Source organism: Oncorhynchus kisutch, unplaced genomic scaffold (assembly GCF_002021735.2).
Source record: "Oncorhynchus kisutch isolate 150728-3 unplaced genomic scaffold, Okis_V2 Okis05a-Okis16b_hom, whole genome shotgun sequence".
Lineage (NCBI taxonomy): Eukaryota > Metazoa > Chordata > Actinopteri > Salmoniformes > Salmonidae > Oncorhynchus > Oncorhynchus kisutch.
In genome coordinates this window covers 6,683,548-6,707,904 of record NW_022261982.1, presented here as the reverse complement: position 1 = coordinate 6,707,904, position 24,357 = coordinate 6,683,548, and the positions used below count along the sequence as shown (strand labels likewise).

The window sequence follows — 24,357 nt, the reverse complement described above, 5'->3', positions numbered from 1 at the left end:
TGCCGATTTGGCTATCGCTTTCAGTAAAAAGAAAGCGACCCATTTACCACCCCATCGACAGGGGGATTGCGTGATAAACCTCCAGGTAAACGCTGCACTCCCCAGGAGTCATGTGTATCCTTTATCCCAGGAGGAGACGTTGGCTATGGAGACATATGTCACGGAAGCTCTGGGACAGGGGTACATTCGGCCCTCCATGTCACCCGTCTCCTCGAGTTTCTTTTTTTGTGAAGAAAAAGGATGGTGGTTTGCGTCCGTGTATTGATTATCGAGGTCTCAATTCCATCACGGTGGGTTTTAGTCACCCACTACCTCTCATCGCTATGGCAGTGGAATCATTTCACGGAGCGCAGTTCTTCACGAAACTGGATCTCAGGAGCGCGTATAATCTGGTGCGTATTCGGGAGGGAGATGAGTGGAAAACCGCGTTTAGTACCACATCTGGCCATTATGAGTACCTCGTCATGCCGTACGGGTTAAAGAATGCTCCAGCTATCTTTCAATCCTTCGTTGATGAGATTCTCAGAGACCTGCACGGACAGGGTGTGGTGGTGTCTATTGACGATATTTTGATCTACTCCGCTACACGCACCACGCATGTGTCTCTGGTGCGCAAGGTTCTTGGGCGACTGCTGGAGCATGACCTGTACGTGAAGGCGGAGAAATGTGAGTTGTCCAAACGAGCCGTTTCCTTCCTGGGTTATTGCATTTCCAGCTCGGGGGTGTAAATGGAGGGTGACCGCGTCAAGGCCGTGCGTAATTGGCCGACTCCGACCACGGTAAAGGAGGTGCAGCGGTTCTTAGGGTTTGCCAATTACTACCGGAGGTTTATCCGGTGTTTTGGTCAGGTAGCAGCTCCTATTACCTCACTGCTGAAGGGGGGGCCGGTGCGTTTGCAGTGGTCAGCAGAGGCAGACGGAGCTTTCCGTAGGATGAAGGCGCTGTTCACTGAGGCGCCGGTGTTGGCGCATCCGGACCCTTCTTTGGCGTTCATAGTAGAGGTGGACGCATCCGAGGCTGGGGTTGGAGCGGTGCTCTCACAGCGCTCGGGTACGCCACCGAAGCTCCGCCCCTGTGCTTTTTTTTTCGAAAGGAGCTCGGGCCAGCGGAGCGGAATTATGATGTGGGGGACAGGGAATTGTTGGCTATGGTTAAGGCCCTGAAGGTGTGGAGACACTGGCTTGAGGGGGCTAAGCACCCTTTCCTCATCTGGACTGACCACCGTAACCTGGAGTATATCCGATCAGCTAGGAGACTGAATCCTCGTCAGGCAAGTTGGGCCATGTATTTCACCAGATTTCGTTTCACGATCTCGTATCTACCAGGTTCCCTCAACACTAAGGCCGACGCGCTGTCCCGCCTCTATGACACTGAGGACCGGTCCATCGATCCTACTCCAATCATTCCGGCGGCTAAGCTGGTGGCACTAGTAGTATGGGAGGTGGAAGCGGACATCGAGCGGGCGCTAAGGGAGGAACCTGCACCTCCACAGTGTCCGGAGGGTCGTAGGTTGCTGTTTGTGATTAATTGATTCGATGGGCTCATAGTCTACCCTCGTCGGGTCACCCGGGTATTTCAAGCACAGTGCGAGGTCTTAGGGGGAAGTACTGGTGGCCCACCTTGGTGAGGGATGTGCGATTCTATGTCTCCTCCTGTTCGGTGTACGCCCAGAGTAATGCTCCTAGGCACCTGCCACGAGGGAAGTTACAATCCCTCCCCGTTCCACAACAGCCGTGGACCCATCTATCGGTGGATTTTCTTACTGACCTTTCCCCCTCACAGCAATCCTGGTCGTTGTGGATCGGTTCTCTAAGTCCTGCCGTCTTATCCCGTTGCCCGGTCTCCCTACGGCCCTGCAGACTGCGGAGGCTCTTTTCACCCATGTCTTCCGGCACTACGGGGTGCCCGAGGATATTGTTTCTGATCGGGGTCCCCAGGTTCCCTCCCGAGTGTGGAGGGCATTTATGGAACGTCTGGGGGTCTCGGTCAGCCTGACCTCAGGGTATCACCCGGAGATTAATGGGCAAGTGGAGAGAGTGAACCAGGAGGTGGGTAGGTTTCTGCGGTCGTATTGCCAGGACCGGCCAGGGGAGTGGGCGAGATACATCCCCTGGGCTGAAATGGCCCAGAATTCACTAAGCCACTCCTCTACCAACATGTCACCGTTTCAGTGCGTGTTGGGGTACCAGCCGGTCCTGGCACCATGGCATCAGAGCCAGACTGAGGCTCCTGCGGTGGAGGAGTGGGTGCAGCGCTCTAAGGAGACCTGGAGAGCCATCCAGGAGTCATTACGTCAGGCGAGCGGACGGCATTTGAAGAGCGCTGACCATCACCGCAGTGAGGCCCCCGTGTTTGCACCGGGGGACAGGGTCTGGCTCTCGACCCGAAACCTGCCCCTCCGCTTGCCCTGCCGGAAGCTGGGTCCGCAGTGTGTAGGGCCATTTAAAGTCCTGAGGAGAATAAACAAGGTTTGTTATCGATTATTACTTCCTTCGTATTATCGCATTAACCCCTCGTTTCATGTGTCTCGCCTCAGGCCGGTGGTAGCTGGTCCCATGTAGGAAGGTGAGGTTCCGGAGGTCCCTCCGCCCCCTCTGGACATCGAGGGGTCCCCGGCGTACACGATACGAGCTATTCTGGACTCAAGACGCCGGGTGAGGGGCCTGCAGTACCTCGTTGACTGGGAGGGGTACGGTCCGGAGGAGAGGTGCTGGGTCCCGGTGGGGGATATTCTGCGCTGCGCGTCAGGGGGCGGGGGGTGGGTACTGTCACGAATATTATCGAAGGTGGCTCCCCTTCTTGTTCGGGTGGCGCTCGGCGGTCGTCGTCGCCGGTCTACTAGCTGCCACCGATCCTTTGTTCCGTGTTCGTTTGGTTTTGTCTAATTGGTTTCACCTGTTCATTGTTTGGTTGTTAGGGTGGGGTTATTTAAGTTTGTTTAGCCCGCTTCTGTTTGTGCGGGCTTGTTCTTCTGTATTTGTGAGAGGTGTTAGTGTTTTGTTGGGTTTTCTCGCTGTCCTGGTATTTTACCTAAGGGTACTATTTTGTTTTTATAGTTACGCCTGTGTTGGGTATACTATTTTGTTCCTTTGATTTTGGACATTAAAGCGTGTTTTTTCCCACATCCTTTGCTCTCTGCGCCTGACTCCACTCCTCTGAGTGCCAGAGGGAAGAATAATTGATGAAAAACGAACGCTCAACGTCCCTTGAATACGGCCGGTGTCAGTAAACGTCGGCAAAAAAAGCGTAATTAAATTGTTGCCTGTAGCACAGTTAAAGTCACCAATGCTCTGGATAACATGAACACAGCCTAACCAGCTCTGCTAAGGCGAGTAAAATGGTCAGAGTTCTCTAATGTGTACTGGAAGTAGCTAGCAAGCTAGCCAATGTTAACCAGTTATCTTGGATGCTTGACTGCCGTTGTGAGGTCAGAACGCTTGAATCAACCCTCCTCCTCCGCCAGAGCGTCCAGTGTGGCTCTGAACGCTCCGAGAGCGATACGAACTGACAGTCTGACAACGCTCTGAATTTACGAACGACCAAGCGCACTCTGGCACTCCAGATTGAATTTAAGACCACATCCATAATTTACTAACAAAGTATTTGTGTTTAGTGAGTCCGACAGATCAGATGCAGTAGGGATGCGCGAATTGAACAATTTTCCTGTTCTGCTAATCATTCAAAATCTAACGAGTACTTTTGGGTGTCAGGGAAAATGTATGGAGTTAAAAGTACATTATTTTCTTTAGGAATGTAGTGGAGAAAAAGTGGAAGTTGTCAAAACATATCAAAAGTAAAGTACAGATACCCCAAAACTGCATACATTTTCCCTGACACCCAAAAGTACTTAAAATATTTGTACTAATGTACTTTACATCACTGATTGCAGGGAATACTGACTGAAGATGTTCCTCCCTACGAGGCCCATGAGACTGTGTAGGGATGTGATTTGAATAGGACTGTGACTGAACGAGTGGGATGTTGTTATTTATCTATTTATGTATTTTGTTTTGATGTCGTTGTTCCCCCTCCCCTTTTCGGCAAAGGAAACGTATTTTCTTCTACAGTTTACTAACCTTACAGTAGGTGGCGGCAGACACGTTATATTTGTGTAAATGTCAGTACACCAGAGAACAAGATGACGCTGATGCGCTGTCGAAGTGGGGAACAGGAAGTTCCGGGTCGAAACGACAGAACTGTGCTGTTGTGTCGATAGTGGTTGTGTCCGTTTCAAATGTATCATTGTAGGTATGTAATAGCATGTTTAAACTTTCTAATGTCGAAAGAATATATAACATGCTAGGTAACAAATCCGTTTCACGCCTGGTAATGGTTTTAATTGTATGTGTTATTTTGGAATCTAACCGAGTGAGTGAAGAACGTGATTAAAAACGATTTTACAAGTCACATAGATAGACTTTGGGTTTGTCTGAGTGTATGCACATAATTTCGTCAAAATCATTTCATAAAGATTCCATTTATTTAAGTTCGTTTTTACATGTTCTTGGTTTTGTGTAAAATGTTTATGAGCTGGTAAATAGCCTTGTCCGAACCATCCTCTTCTCGCGAGTTTACATACACTGTTTCGTTAATGTAAACTCGCGAGATCAGGATGATTCGGACGAGGCAAGTCAAATGGCGGCTTCAAGGGTTTCGGTCGTCTTTCTAGTAGTTTGCTCGTGGTGAAATGGCGACATGAGGCTGTGTGATAGTGTCAAAATAGAGGGAAGCTAACTGAAGTTATCCTTCACCATTTGGAGAGAGAGGCCAACTGCATGGAATGGCGTCGATTAATGCGGATGAATCGGAGCACGTATCAAACCCATTCCATGGAGGACCAAGTGTCTGCGTGTTTTCGCTCCACACCTGTACTTGATTAATGAATTAAGGTCACTATTTAGAAAGGAACTCCCCTCATCTGATTGTCTAGGTTTTAATTGAAAGGAAAACCTGATGAGAATTGTCCCTCAATAGAATGAGTTTGACGCCCCTGAAACAATGGAAATTGAGAGTTTGAGGACCAACAGCTGTGCTGGAATGCGATCAATGTGGGGGACAGTTCTGATCTTATTGAGCGGGAGGATGAGGGCCTAGTATGTGAATGTTCTGTAGTGGAAAGACATAGGAAGAACAGAGATATTGATACTGGAAGCAGGGGCGCATGTAGTATAGTAACTAGAGGCCCAAGGTAGGGAGCTAGAGTAATAATGTGTTAGAGTGGAAAGTTGGGATGGTGTTTGAGACCACAAGGTCTCATTCACACCCTGATTAACCAAGGCCATAAAAAGAGGTGAGGTTAAACTGGGATGCAGCTGTGTAAATGAGAACTTGTTCTGAACTAGCCTACCTGGTTAAATAAAGGTGAAATAAAACATTGAAAGTGGTAGATTGTTAATATCTTGTGCTGGTCAGGTTCAGCAAGGGAAGATTCTTCAATTGGAAAATCATAATGGGACGAAGCTCAGAAGCCATGACCCTGGAGCTGATGCTACATTGAAGGGAGTAATAATCTCTGAGGTCCCAATATCTATGTCCATGGATGATATTGTTAAAGAACATGTGAAGGGAGACAGTGGTTGAAGCCTAAAGGTTGATCAGTAGGAAAGAGGGTGAAAGAAGTGAAAGCTTATCAGTGTTGTTGAGGTGTTAGAAGGTTTTGTCTGGAAAAGTACAGAATAGGATTCCTTAACTTCAATGTCAGTGATTTTGACCCAGCCTCATTAATCAACCAATCAAATGTATTTATAAAGCCCTTCTTACATCAGCTGATGTCACAAATTGCTGTACAAAAAACCCAGCCTAAAAGCCCAAACAGCAAGCAATGCAGGTGTAGAAGCACAGTGGCTAGGAAAAACTCCCTAGAAAGGCCAGAACCAAGGAAGAAACCTAGAGAGGAACCAGGCTATGAGGGGTGGCCAGTCCTCTTCTGCCTGTGCTGGGTGGAGATTATAACAGAACATTGCCAATATGTTCAAATGTTTATAGATGACCAGCATTGTCAAATAATAATAATCACAGTGGTTGTCGAGGGTGCAACATGTCAGCCCCTCAGGAGTAAATTGGGGAACATGATTACAGTGAATGTTGGAGCAATGTGACGGTTAAGTGTTGCAATTGTGCGAAGGACACACAGCAACATTTGGTGGATGCCAGGTGCGGAGAGATGCTCAGATATAGAATCTGTCATGTATCATATGCAGAGGCTGTAAGGCAGACTGGTGGAACTACAGTGCAGACTGATGGAGCTTAATACAGTGAAGACAAGGTTATTCATGAAATAGTACATAGTGCTGCCTGAAACACTGCGATCTTGTACTAAATGGTTGTTGAGTCATTTATGCATTTATGTGAATTTAGGAAATCTACTATAGATTAAGTGCTCTTATGTTGTGCAATTTAAAATGTGTACTTTGTGTCTAATGTGAATGAATGTTTTGTCAAGGATTATCTACCTGATCTACTGAAATGAGATAATCGAACATGAAAAAGATAAAATATTTTTACAGAATAAAGTGCCAGAACTGTCAAGAAAATAACTTTTTTGTTTCTGTTTGTCTTTATTACTACAGACCTTAATCTGAGGCCAGTAATCTGAGGCCAGTAACATCAACAGTGAGGACAAACGCAGCCTGTCTTTCTCCTTCCACACTGAGTAGGAACTTACAGTTACTGGGTCCTGATTGTGACAGTGGAGTCCAGTTTGCACTGCAGGATCCAGAGATGGCATCAGTGAAGCTGGAAGACTACAGTCAAACACTGGAGCTGAATGTCAACATTAAAGATGAAGAAGAGGAGGAGAAGATTAGGACAACTGTTAGTCATGGTAAGAGCTGGTTCTATCTATAAGTTATCTTCATATATTAGACCTCCATGAGTTATGACCAGTCTATTGATAGGTTGAATTCTGTATTTCTGACATCACACATCCCTGAACAACTCAAGACTTCACAGCGAAGCAAAAACTATTTAAACTTGTAACGCCTGCCTTTCCCCACACATTGTCTCAAGAAAGTTGAAAATGTTTAATACCCTCAATCACCAAGTTAGGCATACTGTCACGCCTTGGTCATAGTATTTTGAGTTTTCGTTATATATTTGGTCAGGCCCTCAGTCCCGGGCTTCCCCTCAGTCCCGGGCTTCCCCTCAGTCCCGGGCTTCCCCTCAGTCCCGAGCTTCCCCTCAGTCCCGAGCTTCCCCTCAGTCCCGAGCTGCGCCTCAGTTCCGAGCTGCCCCTCAGTCCCGAGCTGCCCCTCAGTCACGAGCTGCCCCTCAGTCCAGTGGGGTTCTGGGTGAGGACTATTAGGCCATGGTCGGCGGCGAGGGTGGATTATCCCAGGACGCGAAGGGGAGGAACTATGACATTTATGGAGTGGGGTCCACGTCCCGAGCCGGAGCCGCCACCATGGACAGACGCCCACCCGGACCCTCCCTATGGTTTTGAGGTGCGTCCGGGAGTCCGCACCTTAGGGGGGGGGGGGTTCTGTCACGCCTTGGTCATAGTATTTTGTGTTTTCGTTATATATTTGGTCAGGCCAGGGTGTGACATGGGTTTATTTTGTTGTGTTTCGTATTGGGGTTTTGTAGGCATTGGGATTGCGGCTGAGTAGGGGTGTAGCATAGGTTTGGCTGCCTGAGGCGGTTCTCAATCAGAGTCAGGTGATTCTCGTTGTCTCTGATTGGGAACCATATTTAGGTAGCCGGGGTTTCACTGTGTATTTTGTGGGTGATTGTTCCTGTCTCTGTGTAGTGTTCACCAGATAGGCTGTAATAGGTTTTCGCGTTCCGTTTGTTGTTTTTGTTTATATATAGTTATTTCATGTATCGCTATTCTTCATTAAAGAACATGAGTAACCACCACGCAGCATTTTGGTCCGACTCTCCTTCAACAGAAGAACGCCGTTACACATACCTCATTTCAACATAGGCCATGGCATCATCACTGTCAATATTGAATTATAATTTGTTTGCTGCACAGAATATCAGATCTCAACAACGATTGGAGAAGTGTTGAACATAACCAGTAGACTACCCCATCCTGATGATTTATATCTGATACATATATATTTTATAGATCAATTTGTAGGAACATCTCAAGGATGATCAATGGGAACAGGATGCACCTGAGTTAATTTTAAAATTTTGGGGTCACTTAACACCAGTCTCAACGTCAACAGCGAAGAGGCGACTCCGGGATGCTGGCCTTCTAGGCAGAGTTGCAAAGGCCAGTTTTATTGCTTCTTTAGTCAGAACCATAGTTTTTAGCTGTGCCTTTATGGTAGAGTGCCCAGACAGAAGCCACTCATCAGTAAAAGGCACATGACAGTCCGCTTGGAGTTTGTCAAAAGGCATCTAAAGGATTCTGACCATGAGAAACAAGATTCTCTGGTCTGATGAAACCAAGATTGAACTATTTGGCCTGAATGCCAAGTGTCATGTCTGGAGCAAACCTGGCACCATCCCTACAGTGAAGCATAGTGGTGGCAGCAGCATGCTGTGGGGATATTTTTCAGCGGCAGGGACTGGGTGACTAGTCAGGATCAAGGGATAGATGAACGTAGCAAAGTATAGAGAGATCATTGATGAAAACCTACTTGAGAGCGCTTGGGACCTCAGACTGGGGTGAAGGTTCACCTTCCAACAGGACAACGACACGAAGCATACAGCCAAGACAACGTGGGAGTGGCTTCGGTACAAGTCTCTGAATGTCATTGAGTGGCCAAGCCAGAGCCTGGACTTGAACCCGATCAAACATCTCTGGAGAGACCTGAAAATAGTTTTGCAGAGACGATCCCCATCCAACCTGACAGAGCTTGAGAGGATCTGCAGAGAAGAATGGGAGAAACTCCCCAAATACAAGTGTGCCAAGCTTGTAGCTTCATACCCAACAAGACTCAAGGCTGTAATTACTGCCAAAGGTGCTTCAACTAACTATTGTATAAAGGGTCTGAATACTTACGTAAATGTAATGTTTCAGTTATTTCTAAAAACTTGTTTTTGCTTTGTTATAATGGGGTATTGTGATGTCATAATGGGTATTGTGTGTAGAGTGATGAGAGAAAAAAAACACAATTTAATCCATTTTAGAATAAAGCTGTAATGTAACAAAATGTGGAAAAAGCCAAGGGGTCTGAATACTTTTTGAATGCATTGTAGACGTTATTTCATGCTGCTAAGACTTGTATGGATGACAACAGTATTGTCAGCATTTGTTTTATTCACTGGGCTATATGGAGTGATCAGAGTGTAGACTAAAGAAGTGGAGTAGACAAACTGCCAGTGTTTTGAAGTTCTATGAAATGAGTCTGTGTAGTTACTAACCCCCTTTGTCACGAGAATTTCTACCCCAATGTTCTAACTGAACTATTTTATAACTCCATCTGTATCCTAGAGTTTGTAAGGCTCTAAGTTTTAATAAACAGAGTCCCAGCATACAAATGATCAGTTCTTTATTCAGAGAGCTCTGCCCTCTCAAGTTCAGAGCCCATCTTTTATACACACATCAGTCGAGAACCCCACCCCGCTTTAGGATGGCTGTATTGTTCCACTGTACACTTACATTGTTTATCATATTCTGCAACATGTTTCATGATTTTCTGCAAGCCTAACAGTTTCTCCACTCCAGGTGGGGACAGAATGTCCTGTAAGGAACACAATGTTCTAATGATATCCTGCCAACGCTGCACATATTACCAACTTATAGTCTTATGTGTCTAATGGATTTCACACACAGTGATACAGTTTCAGGGTGAAATATCTTAGTCATTACTTTAAACATTCAAATTCTTCTATCACCCTTGTGATGTTGAGTGGAGGATGGTATAGCTCATCATTTTCACCACTTTTGCCTCTTATTAGTTTTTCACTCCACCCCAGTTTTAGAATAGTTTTATTCCCCTTCCCATACAGCCTACTGAAATGAATACATACACTACCGTTGAAAAGTTTAGGGTCACTTAGAAATGTCCTTGTTTTTGAAAGAAAGGTACGTTTTTTTGGTCCATTTAATCAAATCAAATGTATTTATATAGCCCTTCGTACATCAGCTGATATCTCAGAAACCCAGCCTAAAACCCCAAACAGCAAGCAATGCAGGTGTAGAAGCACGGTGGCTTTATTGAACAAAACAACCATTCATTGTGTAGCTGAGACCCTTGGGATTGCAATCAGAGGAAGATCTTCAAAGTAAGTGATTTATTTAATTGCTGTCTGTGATTTTGTGACGCCTGTGCTGCTTGAAAAAGTATTTTGACGTGGGGCGCTGTCCTCAGATAATAGCATGGTATGCTTTCTCCGTAAAGCCTTTTTCAAATCTGACAACGCAGTTGGATTAACAAGAAGCTTTTAAATTATGTCAGACACTTGTATTTTCATGAATGTTTAATATTACGATTTTTGTATTTTGAATTTCACGCTCTGCAATTTCACCAGATGTTGTCGTAGGTGTCCTGCTAGCGTTTGGACATGCGTCCAAACAGGTTAACTAGGCAAGTCAGTTAGGAACAAATGTTTATTTTCAATGACGGCCTAGGAACAGTGGGTTAACTGCCTTATTCAGGGGAAGAACAACAGATTTTTACCTCGTCAGCTCAGGGATTCGATCTTGCAACCTTTCGGTTGCTCTAACCACTAGGCTACCTGTCACCCGGTATGGCCAGAAGAGGACTGGTCACCACTCTGAGCCTGGTTCCTCTCTATGTTTCTTCCTAGGTTCCTGCTTTCTAGGGAGTTTTTTTGTGGCCACTGTGCTTCTACATCTGCATTGCTTGCTCAATGCGTTTTTTAGGCTGGGTTTCTGTTCAGCACTTTGTGACAACTACTGATGTAAAAAGGGCTTCATAAAATACATTTGATTGACATGTATATCACACCAACTGACTGGTTCTTCTTATGTTGTTCACACAGGAGACCATGTTGAGACATTCTCTACATCCAGAGAGCAACAGCAGGAAGATCATAGAGCTAAGAGGTCTCATCTCTGCCCACATTGTGAAGAGATTTTCCCATTTATATCAAAGCAAAAAATACACCTAAAAATACACACAGGAGAGAAGCCTTACTCCTGCTCTGGCTGTGGAAAATGTTTTAAAACATCAAATGAGCTAAAGGTTCATCAAAGAACACACACAGGTGAGAAGCCATACTCCTGCTCTGACTGTGGAACTAGTTTCTCTCAACTTTCCCACTTAAAATCACATGAACGTATACATACAGGGGAGAAGCCTTACTCCTGCTCTGACTGTGGAAAATGTTTCAAAACATCAACTGAGCTAAACATTCACCAGAGAAATCACACAGGAGAGAAGCCATACTCCTGCTCTGGCTGTGGAAAACGTTTTAAAACATCAACTCAGCTAAAAGTTCATCAGAAGACTCACATAGGAGAGAAGCCTTTCTTCTGCCCTGACTGTGGAACTAGTTTCTCTCAACTTTCCCACTTAAAGACACATGAACGTATACATACAGGGGAGAAGCCATACTCCTGCTCTGACTGTGGAAAATGTTTTATAACATCAAATCAGCTAAAGGTTCATCAAAGAACACACACAGGTGAGAAGCCATACTCCTGCTCTGACTGTGGAAAATGTTTTAAAACATCAAATGAGCTAAAAGTTCATCAAAGAACACACACAGGTGAGAAGCCATACTCCTGCTCTGACTGTGGAAAATGCTTTACAACATCAACTGATCTAAAAGTTCATCAAAGAACACACACAGGAGAGAAGCCTTTCTTCTGCCCTGACTGTGGAACTAGTTTCTCTCAACTTTCCCACTTAAAATCACATAAACGTATACATACAGGGGAGAAGCCTTATTCCTGCTCTGACTGTGTAAAATATTTCAAAACATCAACTGAGCTAAAAATTCATAAGAGAAATCACACAGGAGAGAAGCCATACTCCTGCTCTGACTGTGGAAAATGTTTTAAAACATCAACTGAGCTAAAAGTTCATCAGAGAACACACACAGGAGAGAAGCCTTATTCCTGCCCTGACTGTGGAACTACTTTCTCTAAACTTTACCACTTAAAATTACATGAACGTATACATACAGGTGAGAAGCCATACTCCTGCTCTGACTGTGGAAAATGTTTTAAAACATTAAATGAGCTAAAAGTTCACCAGAGAACACACACAGGAGAGAAGCCTTACTTCTGCTCTGACTGTGGGACTAGTTTCTGTCAACTCTCCCACTTAAAATCCCATGAACGTATACATACAGGGGAGAAGCCATACTCCTGCTCTGACTGTGGAAAATGTTTTAAAACAATAAATGAGCTAAAAATTCACCAGAGAACACACACAGGTGAGAAGCCTTACTTCTGCTCTGACTGTGGGACTAGTTTCTCTCAACTTTCCCACTTAAAATCCCATGAACGTATACATACAGGGGAGAAGCCATTCTCCTGCTCTGACTGTGGAAAATGTTTAAAAACATCAAATGAGCTAAAAGTTCATCAGAGAATACACACAGGAGAAAAGCCTTACTCCTGTTCTGACTGTGGTTTAAGTTTCTCTCGACTGTATACCTTAAAAAAACATCAACATACACATGGAGAGAAACCATACTCCTGCTCTGCCTGTGTAAAATGCTTCAAAACAGCAACTGAGCTAAAGGTTCATCAGAGAACACACTCATGAGAGAAGCCTGCTTACGTCTGCTCTGACTTTTGGGTGAGTTTCTGTAAGTCAAACGTCTAGCTAAAGGCTGCTTGTTTGAATCTCATTCAGGAGGACTTGAGCATTTCAGCTAATTAGCAACTTTGCAACTACTTACTACTTTTTAACTATGTTAGCATGTTAGCTTAGCATGCAACTACTTAGCATGTTAGCTAACCTTTCCCCTAAACCCATTTAACTCTACCTTAAACCCATCACCCCTAACCTAGCTAACGTTAGCAACAACAAATTGGAATTCGTAACATATCAAACATATTACAAGTTCGTAACATATTGTATAAATAGCAATGCGTAAAATAACATAAGAATTGTAATTCTTAACATACGATACATCCTGCAAGTCGTATTATACTGAACAACAATCTAAATCTAACAAGTTCGAACATTTATGGTTTGTATAAGGAAATCAGTCATTTTAAATCAATTAGGCCCTAATCTATGGATTTCACATGACTGGGCAGGGGCTCATGAATGGGTGGGACTTGGGAGGGCATAGGCCCACTTGGGAGCCAGGCCCAGCCAGTCAGAATGAGTTTTTCCACACAAAAGGTTTTTATTACAGACAGAAATACTACTCAGCCCCCCCAGACAATCCTGCAGGTGAAGAGGTCCTGGGCTGCCATGGTTACATGTGATCTGCAGTTGTGAGGCCGGTTGGATGTACTGCCAAATTCTCTAAAAGGACGAAGGACGTTAGAGGTGGCAGCTCTGGTGGACGTTCCTGCAGTCATCATGAGAATTGCACATTCCCTAAACTTGAGACATCTGTGATGTAGTGTGGCTTTTATTTAGGCTTAAATGCTCACTAACAGGGATATTAACTCATTTGTGCACAACATTTGAGAGAAATAAGATTTGTGCCTATGGAACATCTCTGGAATGTTTTATTTCAGCTCATGAAACCAATACTTTACATGTTTTGTAAAGTTTATATTGGTAGGCCAATGTAATGTAACCTAACATGCTAAATGGAGTGGAATGGATGTTTTTGTAACATATAATACGTTTTGCTCTGAGACCAGGTTGTCCCTCTGCAGTATTCTGTGGGAAGGAGCTAGTAGACACTTCTTACATTTTTTATTGAACCTTTATTTAACTAGGCAAGTCAGTTAAGAACAAATTCTTAATTACAATGATGGCCTAGGAACAGTGGGTTAACTGCCTTGTTCAGAGGCAGAACAACAGATTTTTACCTTGTCAGCTCAGGGACCTTTTGGTTACTGGCCCAACGCTCTAACCACAAGTCTACCTTCCACGCCTAACATGAATCAGATAGAGATGGTGTGATGATCACTTTTCACCATTAGTTTGGGGGGATTATTTTACAACTTTATTTAATGATACACAGTTTATGAAATGAATACGTGTGTTTATTAATTGTCTTTAAAACTAGATTCGTTATTTTAGTTACTGATCATGAATGTGTTTGGAAAACTGCATTGAAGCAAACTTTATTGATCTGCCAATGAAAAATAAAGTTACATGAATATGTACTGGTCAACCTCTTCTTCTCTTTAGTATTCAGTTCTTCATATGAGATCTGACAGTATGAATGGTTCTTATGGTTGTATTCAGTTCTTCATATTAGATCTGACAGTATGAATGGTTCTTATGGGCTGAGTGCTGGGAGTGTTTTTTTATGACTACAGTCAGGAGTTTTCTCTGACCCTGTGATGTCACCAGCACATTAAGTACATTCATCTTAAGATTGCCAGGTGAGACAACCACAAGTGCCTTGACTGGGCTGAGACGGAGCTTGACCTCCTATAGCAGTGGGACGGCCATGAGACCAGAGGTGGCAGAACTGAGTGCTCGGGTTGGGATACAGGGTTTGAGCCTGAAAGTAGAGATGGGGCAGTTCCTCTTGCTGCACCGTAATAAACACCATTGTCTTGTAGTGGATGTGAGCTTCGACTGGAAGCCAGTGGAATTTACAGAGGAGCAGGGTGACATTGGGGAACTTGGGAAGGTTAAACACCCAGACGGACTGCAGTGTTCTAGATAAGTTCAGTGGAGACCCATCATTCAGGGCAGGTGAGCCACCTGTTTTTAGCCCCACAGTTATAGCGATAAAACAGTGTGAAATAAATTATATGTTTCGATCATGTCAACATCTGAGCTAGCAGTCATCATCATGAATCAAGTCGACAATCTACTGGCAAATCCTTTTTAATCTTTGTCATATGAAGAGAAATAAAGAGAAATTATAGATAAAATGTATCGGTGCTCATCGGCCATTGGACACAAACATCACACAACAAATTGCAAATTCAACAATGAGTGGTTTGGAAGGAATCAGTGGCAAACTGCAAACATTGCAAAGCAATCATTAGCCTGCTATTCATTGGAGTGGCTGTGTGGTCCCAAGTCTAAGATTAAGGGGCTCTTTTCCTAGTTTAAAACTGTAAACATTCAACATTGGCCGTGCTGTCAATAAAGCTTGATTTGTGCCACGCACAAATCAACTTAACTCGGTACTGCAAAATCTGACTTGTGTGAGTTCAAAACAACTGGGAACAAGCTATGACTGAGAAAATACGTTTTGAACTTTCATCCAACTCGGAATTGTAAATTGGGAACTCGTGCCTCTTTCTACAGCTACGACCTGAAGATCACTGACGTCATCATGATTCCATTTTTTTAAATTCAAGTTCCCAGTTGTCTTGAAAGCACCATAAATCCAGAGAATGACAGACTTTGATGAAGTTTGATGACAAAATATGCCCACGAAGGACTGCCGCGTCACCTTCCTGTTCAAGTGAGCACAACACAACAAGGTGAGTCCAAAAATGTCTTGTATGCTGCTGCATAAATTATGTAATATGCCAGGGAGATGTGTATTCAGTAGCTAAGAAAGTAATACTAAGTGTATGTTGTGTAGTAAGATGTTAGTAGCCCATGTGCCTCACCCTAATTCATTTGACTCGTTTCACATCTTCATTTTGCCTACTGTTCTGACTTGGTGGTTCACATGTAGCATATAACCTGTTTTTGAGAAATGTAATCATTGAATATTGTAAGAATTTTCATTGTCTGCATATATGCCCCTTTATTTATCTTACGGTTCTGACTTGGCGTACAGGGAGAATACTGTAAGAACAAAAACAAGACCAAATTATTAGGGTGAGGCACATGGGCTACTGACATCTTACTACACAACATACACTTGGTATTACTTTCTTAGCTACAGTATACACTTGGTATTACTTTCTTAGCTACAGTATACACTTGGTATTACTTTCTTAGCTACAGTATACACTTAGTATTACTTTCTTAGCTACAGAATACACATCTCCCTGGCATATTACATAATTTATGCAGCAGCATACAATACATTTTTGGACTCACCTTGTTGTGTTGTGCTCACTTGAACAGGAAGGTGGTGCGGCAGTCCTTCGTGGGAATATTTTGTCATCAAACTTCATCAAAGTCTGTCATTCTCTGGATTTATGGTGCTTTAGAGACAACTGGGAACTCGAAGGGGAAAAATGGAATCATGATGACGTCAGTGATCTTCAGGTCGTAGCTGTAGAAAGAGGCCCGAGTTCCCAATTTACAATTCCGAGTTGGATGAAAGTTCAAAACGTATTTTCTCAGTCATAGCTTGTGTTTCCCCAAGTTCCCAGTTGTCTTGAACTCACACAAGTCAGATTTTGCAGTACCGAGTTAAGTTGATTTGAGTGCGGCACAAATCAAGCTTTATTGACAGCATGGCCAATGTTGAATGTTTACAGTTTTAAACTAGGAAAAGAGCCCTTTAATCTTAGACTTGGGACCACACAGCCACTCCACTGAATATCAGGCTAATGATTGCTTTGCAATGCTTGCAGTTAGCCACTGATTCCTTGACAAACCACTCATTGTTGAATTTGAAATTTCCAACTTGTTGTGTAATCTTTATGTCCAACGGCCGATGAGCACTGATACGTTTTATCTATAATTTCTCATTATTTCTCTTCATATGACAAAGATTAAAAAGGATTTGCCAGTAGATTGTCAACTTGATTCATGATGATGACTGCTATCTCAGATGTTGAAAGTATGATGTTGACATGATCAGTCCAATCAAAGCAACTGTATATATCTGTTGGAGGAAATTATAGTTGAAATGACTAATTATGTATACATTCCAATCAGAACTGACTAGTCCAAATGCTATAGTGTACTGTCCCATTCCCAATTGTATATAATATAGTCAGGAGTTTAGTCAAAATGACGGTCTGTTCTTTTGTACAAATGAATGAACTATCTCCAGATGGCAGGGACGGACTATCTCCAGACTGTCTAGAATGCTATCTACACTGACTGACCTTGGCTTTAGGAGAGGAGGGAAGGCTCGAGAACTAATAGGGCCTCTCTACCGGTGTCAGGAAAGAGATAGAACATTTAATAAACGCTGACGTCATTTTCAGTTTATAACTTGTGGTAAAATGTGTATGTAACCAGTACTCTCTTGAATTAAACGCTGTTACCTGACTTTTAAGACCGGGGCTCTGTCCATTTCTTATAAAAAATATTGGGTCTTACAATCCCTTTAGAATGCATTGACAGAGTAATAATTCTGATGGGGAAATAATACAGAGGAATTTAGAATTCCTCTAACAATTGGTCCTTCGATCCAGGATCTAAATACCCCTCCCTGTTATCTGGAGGTAGTACGCTGAAAATCGTGCACGGACGAGTTTTTGACTCGTTTTACTAAAGACCTGACCTCTGAATTGAGGTTAAAATTCAGGCCTGCGTATTATCACGGAGTACAGGGAAGGTGACAGATTCAAGCGAACAGTGCTTTTCCCAGTCGGCAGCAGGTATGTAGCCTTAATTCTCGATTCTGGGGGGATTTGAGTTCTTTGATTGATGTTCTAAAAAATGTAGAATTCGTCAATAAGGGGAGCTTTGCTATTCCCACAGGGTTTTGTATAACCAATATACACTGGGTTTTGTATAACCGATATACACTGAAGCAGGTTCGAAAATAACCTGTGGTAATGTGCACTACCGTAAATAAACTAAACTTAATCATGAGAGGCACACCCGCCCGAGATTAAGACGGGATATTAAATAGGTACTGGGGGATAGGACGGTGATCTTGTACAAATACTGGGCGTGGGGAGACAGCAATGGAATGCGCAAGATAACTGGAGTGGTCATTTGAATAGTGGCAGTATTGATCATCGTTCCGATTCAACTAATACTACTGAAATATCCAAATAAGGAGGAGAGGGAACCGAAATCTAAAGAAATGAGATAAAAGCCATATCTATAGACAGGAAAGTTCCATGCGAGAGGGGAGTCTAACAATTAGTGGCGTGAGATAACGATTATTAGCGTTCTTTAAAGGCCCTCTGACACAACCGGAAAATAAGATATTAACTAGGGATTTACAAACCCTGGGCTTATAGTTGTAAGGTAAGACCTAATATCTGATTCAAAAATCAAAGCTATTGATAAGATTTCCATTTAAAGAGACACACACATAGTCATAGAATTAAAAATTAAATATAGAAAGGCATAGATAAGTGATTAAATACCATAGCTAAGTAACGGTAAGGATTGTTTAGAAATTCCTCAAAAGAAGTGTCGGAAACTAGCGGGAGATTACCGTAATAGGAGAACAAAGAGAATGGAAGGGAGGCGTCCAAAATCTGACTCAGACAAAGAACCTGAATGGAAGCTGATATTACGAATATAGCAAGGAAGGGTTTTAAATTAGGACGATTTTCTGGGAATTCCCGGTGTCGAAGTTTTGCGACTACGGACAATTATAAAAATAATGTATTGAGATGGGAGTCATATTTAAATAAATGTATCATAGAAGAAAAAGTCACCTAAAGTTAAATGTAAGGAATAACGGAGAGATACGATACAATTTCATGCTATCCGGACGTTATAGCTATTTATGAATCGACTGACATATGATAAATTTAGCACAAAACATGGTACGTTTAAAATGTTAGGGTATGGTAAGTTGAGAAGTTGGGTTGGTTTGACTTTGATGATTAGAATTTAAAACGGAACGCAATCTGAATAGGGAATATATATTTTACAGAGGCAGGCAGATGTGTGATGACGTTTCACGTTGAACAACATCGTTCCTCAAATTTAAACAGAGAAAAGGGGTTGTGGCATTTAGAGGGAAAATGCGTGAATTATAGCTTAGAGTTACTTTTCAAAAGCGGCCAGAAGTTCCAAATACATTTCTTTTAAAAAGGAGAAGTATCGTAAAGATAGTCTGGAAAGATGCTACAGTTTGCAACGGAAGTGCTAGGCACTCAATGGCTATATGGTGCAACGCTTTGGACTATAAAATAGGTAAGAATAGTTTCATCGTGAAAAGTTGTGATTGTTTTCCTAGGTATTGATTTTTGGTTAGGTAACGCCAGGGAATTCGAACAAAAAGTAACGTATTCTAAACATGATCTGGTTTCCGTTTTTTTTCGTTGCGGGGAAAAAATTAAATGTCTTGTCTTAAAGGGACAGTGCACGTCAATCACAGTGGTTTGAGTGTATGGCAGTGTATAAAATATTTTGGGACGACAATTTGAAGATAGACTGAATGAGTTACATGAAACATCAAGAGATTTAAAACAAACGATGTGAAGGGATTATCAGAATTATTGGGTGTCGTTGTAGTAGTAAAAGTTTGGGTTAAGGGGATTTCCCTGTTCCCAGTGACAAGGTATTTTAAAGGTGTACACTTACATATGCCAGTATGAGTTTTAATTAGACAAGTGAATAACGTATTGGGAATAGAGTCGTAATTAAAATACTAAGTCAAAGGCGAGACAGTTACTTAGAGCAAAATGGATTCTAAATGATAACAAAGAGACAATTACGATTTATGCCCATCGAAATGTTTTTATAAAATTAGCGAATTTAGAGATATTGGTTGGGGTGGTAAATTATAATTCAGGATTTGAACAGATGTGATAAATTTAGGTTTGGTTATTTCGAACAACAATTATTTACAATTCATTGAAAGTCGCTCCGAATTGGGCTGAGGTTGAGCGCTTGATGATGACGTCACCAGCGAGGCACTTTTGTCGCCAGGGACTGGGGGTAACGGAGAAAATTGTTTGTTTGTTAGTGTGTGTATTAGTGTTTCGAGTAACTTTTCAGAAGTGGGGAAAAAAAGAAAAAAAGATATTACAAAATACATTTTTAAAAGTAATTTGAGAGTCGCCAGGATAGTCAGGAAAGATGCTAAAAACTATCAGCTGATACCTAGGTAGGCATCATAAGATTTGTGGCGTTTGTTTGGATTGAACTAGGCTATGGGAGAGAGAGAGACTGGATGTATGAATCGTAAAACATTGTGGTAATGGATTCTGATGGTTATTGATTCCTGGTTTGATTGTTTATGTAACACCAGTGAATTTGAGCACTGTTTCCATAGTGTGGAACCATGTTAGGATATTTAAAGTTTGAAAAGCAACCTCTATAGAAAAACATAACTGTATATGTGTCGGGAAGTAAGCTGGGTTGAATTTGGTTATTCGAGCTTTTCCCCTGATACGTAGACATGCGTAACAGGGGCAAGTTGGGATTTGTTTTCTTGAGGAACTAACAGATGTGGACGTGAGTCTCTGAGTAATTTTGCCATCTGAAGCATTATAAGCAGTGAGTTTTCGTATAGTTTGTTTTTAGCTGATAAAGTGGGTTGTTTATTTGTTTGCTAGTTATGGTCAATTTTGGTGTTTGATTTAATTCAGGTAAACATTGTATACTGGCGTGCTTAAGTAGGATTCTTCATTCCGGGACGGATGGAAGTTATCTAAAATAAGTCAATTAAAGGAGCCATGGGAGAATGCGAATGCATATTTATTAAATAACGGGGATTAAATTACGGATTTCTTACACTGAGAAATGTACGACATTTGCGGCAGAGGGGAAAAAGTAATACAATAATGTTATCGGGTTAATTGTATCTAAGGGTAACATGTTCATTTAAGTAAACATATACATTGACGTTGTTTAAAACTTATGATTAATGATTTGAGTTAAAGGGGAATCATCATTAGGTTTAGTTTATAGTTCACTTTTGAGTTTCTGAATCGGAATTAGCATAGGGAATGCTAGTTAGGAGTGTTGTGTTCTTCTGGGAAAATTTATGTTATGTTTATGTTTATGTTATGTTTTTTATGTTTATGTTTAGGTGTCTCAATTTGAGATGTTTCCTGGGATTATAATCTTGGGGAGAATGAGGCCATAAACGACCAAATTAAAACAGGTCTGCAAGTATATACAAATAAAACCATTGTTAGGACTATTTGTTTTAGTGCAAAGGTATTTTAAAGAGGCACGCTCACATATGGAACTTTATGAGTTTTTAGTTTATGAGTTTTAATTATACAAGTGAATTTCTTTTATTTTATGACCTATTGATCTTATCGTGACTGTCTTCTGAGGTCTGATCAGCCTCAGGGGAGAGTCATTTGTATAATGAATGTGGTCATATTGAGTTACTAGTTTTAAGGTAAATTCCTTATAATGGTGTTTTGGTTGGGGGGTTAGAATTATTGTTTGAACCGCAAATGAGAAAGTGGTTCAGGATTCTGTTTTACAACATTAGCTGTGAAGTTTTTGAATGGGCTATTAATGATTTGGTATTGTAACAGAGAAAAAGTCATATTTATCATTGAGAATAAATAGGGGAAGATAAGATAGATTAAGCCAATAGGGCAGGGAATTACATAGAAAAATAAGTTACAGTTTTTAGGGGTGATAAATTACTGTAGATAAGGTATTCCACACTTTGCAACACATATTAAATTCATGTTATTGTCAGATAGAATACTGAGGGTCCCTGAAGGAGAGGGCTTGTTAGTGTAGGAAGGATTTTAATATGGTTAGCATTTATTAGACTTTGTTTGATTATTATAAGTGTTTACATAGTACTACATTTAACAGGAATATAGGACATCTGTGATGATTTAGGATTATTGTTAGGATTAAGATAGATTGATTAAGGAAATGTAAGGACTTTAGAGATTGCCGCTCATAGACATGTTTTTTTCTAAAATCAATGATTGTAGATAAAGTCAAACAGTTAGAAGCTTAGTGGAATTTGAGAGATATGAGAGAAAAGGGTTATCGGAATATATATATTTAAGAAAATATATAAGTAGCACAGATAGTTCTTAAAGTAGATAAGAAACTTGACAGAGTATTGTTACAGGATTGACATGAAAGGACGCCCAAGGGAGAATTGGACATGTGGAACATTTAAAAGGGGCTCCTACATGATGATGTTAGACATTAGGATAATTTACTAAATCTTACCTAAGTCATTGTTTAAGAGTAGGCAAGGTTGTTACCTGGGCAGAGCCAGGTAACAAAGGGGGGATGGGTAAATTGGGTTCTAGGATAGGATGTGACCTACGGGATAATTAACTAATATATATATTTTTTTTAGCTAATAAACCGAACAAATGAGAAACTGTTTGTTAACCAAACCTGTATGTCCAAGATTTTATGCACTACAGGTGAACTACAGGTGAAGTCACTCAATCCAGTCCCAGAGGCTTGTTGGGGGGACCATACCAAGAACTCCTGGTGACAGCTAGCTGAAAGAGCTGCCCGGATTCATATCGCACTGCGGGAGGGTAGGACACCCTGACACTGTCGAACAATAACAGAGTTCGAGAGGAGAACTGGAATTAACAGAATTCTGGGGGCCATCTCTCGAATGAAAAATACCTTACCTGTCCTTTCCTCACTGTTGTTGTTCATAGAAGTGAAGATGTGTCTGGCTCTTGCTAAGTGATGTGTTCTCGGGGAGAGGGTGGGGCTTCACATGGAAGCTGTTCGTCTGAGCTGTCTTATCGTGGGTGACATATTCCTGATACAGCACGTCCTACTCGAGAATGCGGAGAGTGGTAATTTGACCCATGGTTTAGACGATGAGGATTTTGTTCCAAAATAAGCATAAGAGATCCCTAGATCTGGGTAGACAGGAAGTTAGAGTAGAGGTTGGGAAGGATCTCTCAATGGAGTTTTATGTAGACCAAAATGAAGACTCTAACTACAGGACAGTCTAGGACTCTGAGCCATTATGGCATATATCGGTGCAGGTTCCCATATTGATCGTGGACACAGGTCATAGCTCATTTGGAGAGAGAGGGCTATATGAATCCACTCGCCCAGTATGGAAGAAGGTAGAGTAGAGTGAAGATGAGAGTTTTTGATTGTAATCAGGAGAGAGGGATGTATTGCATAAAGATACGCTTAACCCTTTAAACAGAAATGAAGGAGGATCTAGGGTTGTAGTATGGAGATGACCAGGTCTTGGTCGACACCCTAGTACGGTTCTGGGTAGAGGAGTTTGGGCCGGTATGGTAAAGCTGTTCACGAAAGCAGGAATGCCAGATAATGACAGTTGTATTGATTTGCACTATTTAAATCCCCAGGTTCCTCCCTTTACAGTATCCAGAGGAGATCATTACTGTTTGGCCCGGTACAGTACTCATGGAAAATATGTGGGAGAAGTTAGTACTTGTAATAGAACAGAGAATGTTACCACTAATAAGACCATGTCGGATTTGAGAGGTTGGTTAAACTCTGAAGATTTCAGTAAAGTAAGGTGGGCCAGGGCTGACATCTGGTGGTTGTCTGGGGGAACAATTCTATGGCCAGTATTACCCACAGATTGGGTGGGGTCATGTGCGTTAGTGCATTTGGGGATGCCTTTTACACTCATTCGACACCAGGACATGAAGTTATCTAAACGGGAAAAGAGAAGCACTCCATCTGGGTCATTTGATGACAAGGTACACATTGATAACATTGGGGTTCCAAGGGAGGTGCCAGATGAGTCAAAGCAAGAAATCAGATCCTAGCAGGATTAGAGTTAAGCATTTCCGGGGCTCTACTTTCAATAAGAACGTGGACTGGATTAATTATATTTATGATAATCAACAGTGCTTTAACAAGTATACTAGAGATGCTATTAAAGGTTTTGCAGAACAGACTGAAGCAACCAGCTGGATGGCTCGGCAGAATAGAATTGCATTAGATATGTTAATGTCTGAAAAGGGAGAAGTATGCGTGATTATCGGGACCATGTTTGTGCTTACATCCCAAATAACACAGCTTTGGACGAATCAGTGCCCGAAGCCTCAGCTGGTTTGACCACCCTGGCTCACGAGTTGGCAGAAAACTCTGGGGTGGATACTTCTCTGACTAATTGGTTTGATAGTACGTTCGGAAAATGGTAAAATGTTATGATCACTGTGTTATGGGCTACATTCACCTGTGTGACTGTTTTAGTTTTATGTGGCTGTTGTCTAATTCCCTGTGTGCGAGGCCTTGTTTCCAGGACTCTGGAGAAATCAATGACACAACAGATGGTGCGGTATGGGCCGATTCCAGGTTCTGACCCGTGGAGGACTGAATGCATGTCTACAGAACAAGTGGACGAATCAGGGTGTTCTTAATGTGCTGGTGACATCACAGGGTCAGAGAGAACTCCTGACTGTAGTCATACAAAAACACTCCAGGCACTCAGCCCATAAGAACCATTCATACTGTCAGATCTAATATGAAGAGCTGAATACAACCATTTAGAACCATTCATACTGTCAGATCTAATAGGAAGTACTGAATACAACCATAAGAACCATTCATACTGTCAGATCTAATATGAAGAACTGAATACTAAAGAGAAGAAGAGGTTGACCAG

At 42.1% G+C, this 24,357-nt stretch overlaps 1 protein-coding gene across 2 annotated transcripts; it reads left to right on the top strand.

Moving 5' to 3' along the window:
* The first annotated feature begins 4,148 nt into the window (after positions 1 to 4,148).
* On the top strand, positions 4,149 to 14,170 carry LOC116359803 (zinc finger protein 585A-like). Of its 2 annotated transcripts, XR_004206770.1 has the most exons (3): positions 4,149 to 4,248; positions 6,570 to 6,823; positions 10,903 to 14,170. XR_004206770.1 is itself a non-coding variant. In XM_031813547.1 (2 exons), the coding sequence occupies exons 1-2, from the start codon at positions 6,721 to 6,723 to the stop codon at positions 12,636 to 12,638; spliced, it is 1,839 nt and encodes a 612-aa protein (XP_031669407.1). In that variant the 5' UTR covers positions 6,706 to 6,720; the 3' UTR covers positions 12,639 to 13,167. The 2 variants fall into 2 exon arrangements, 1 of the variants encoding a protein (XP_031669407.1); XM_031813547.1 differs by lacking the exon at positions 4,149 to 4,248 and having other exon boundaries at positions 6,706 to 6,823; positions 10,903 to 13,167.
* The last annotated feature ends 10,187 nt before the right edge of the window (positions 14,171 to 24,357 follow it).

Excerpts from the sequence above, each read along its gene's own strand:
- LOC116359803 (XM_031813547.1), top strand. The coding sequence starts at position 6,721 with ATGGCATCAGTGAAGCTGGAAGACTACAGTCAAACACTGGAGCTGAAT. Across the intron at positions 6,824-10,902 it reads TAGGACAACTGTTAGTCATG|GAGACCATGTTGAGACATTC; the intron begins GTAAGAGCTGGT and ends TTGTTCACACAG.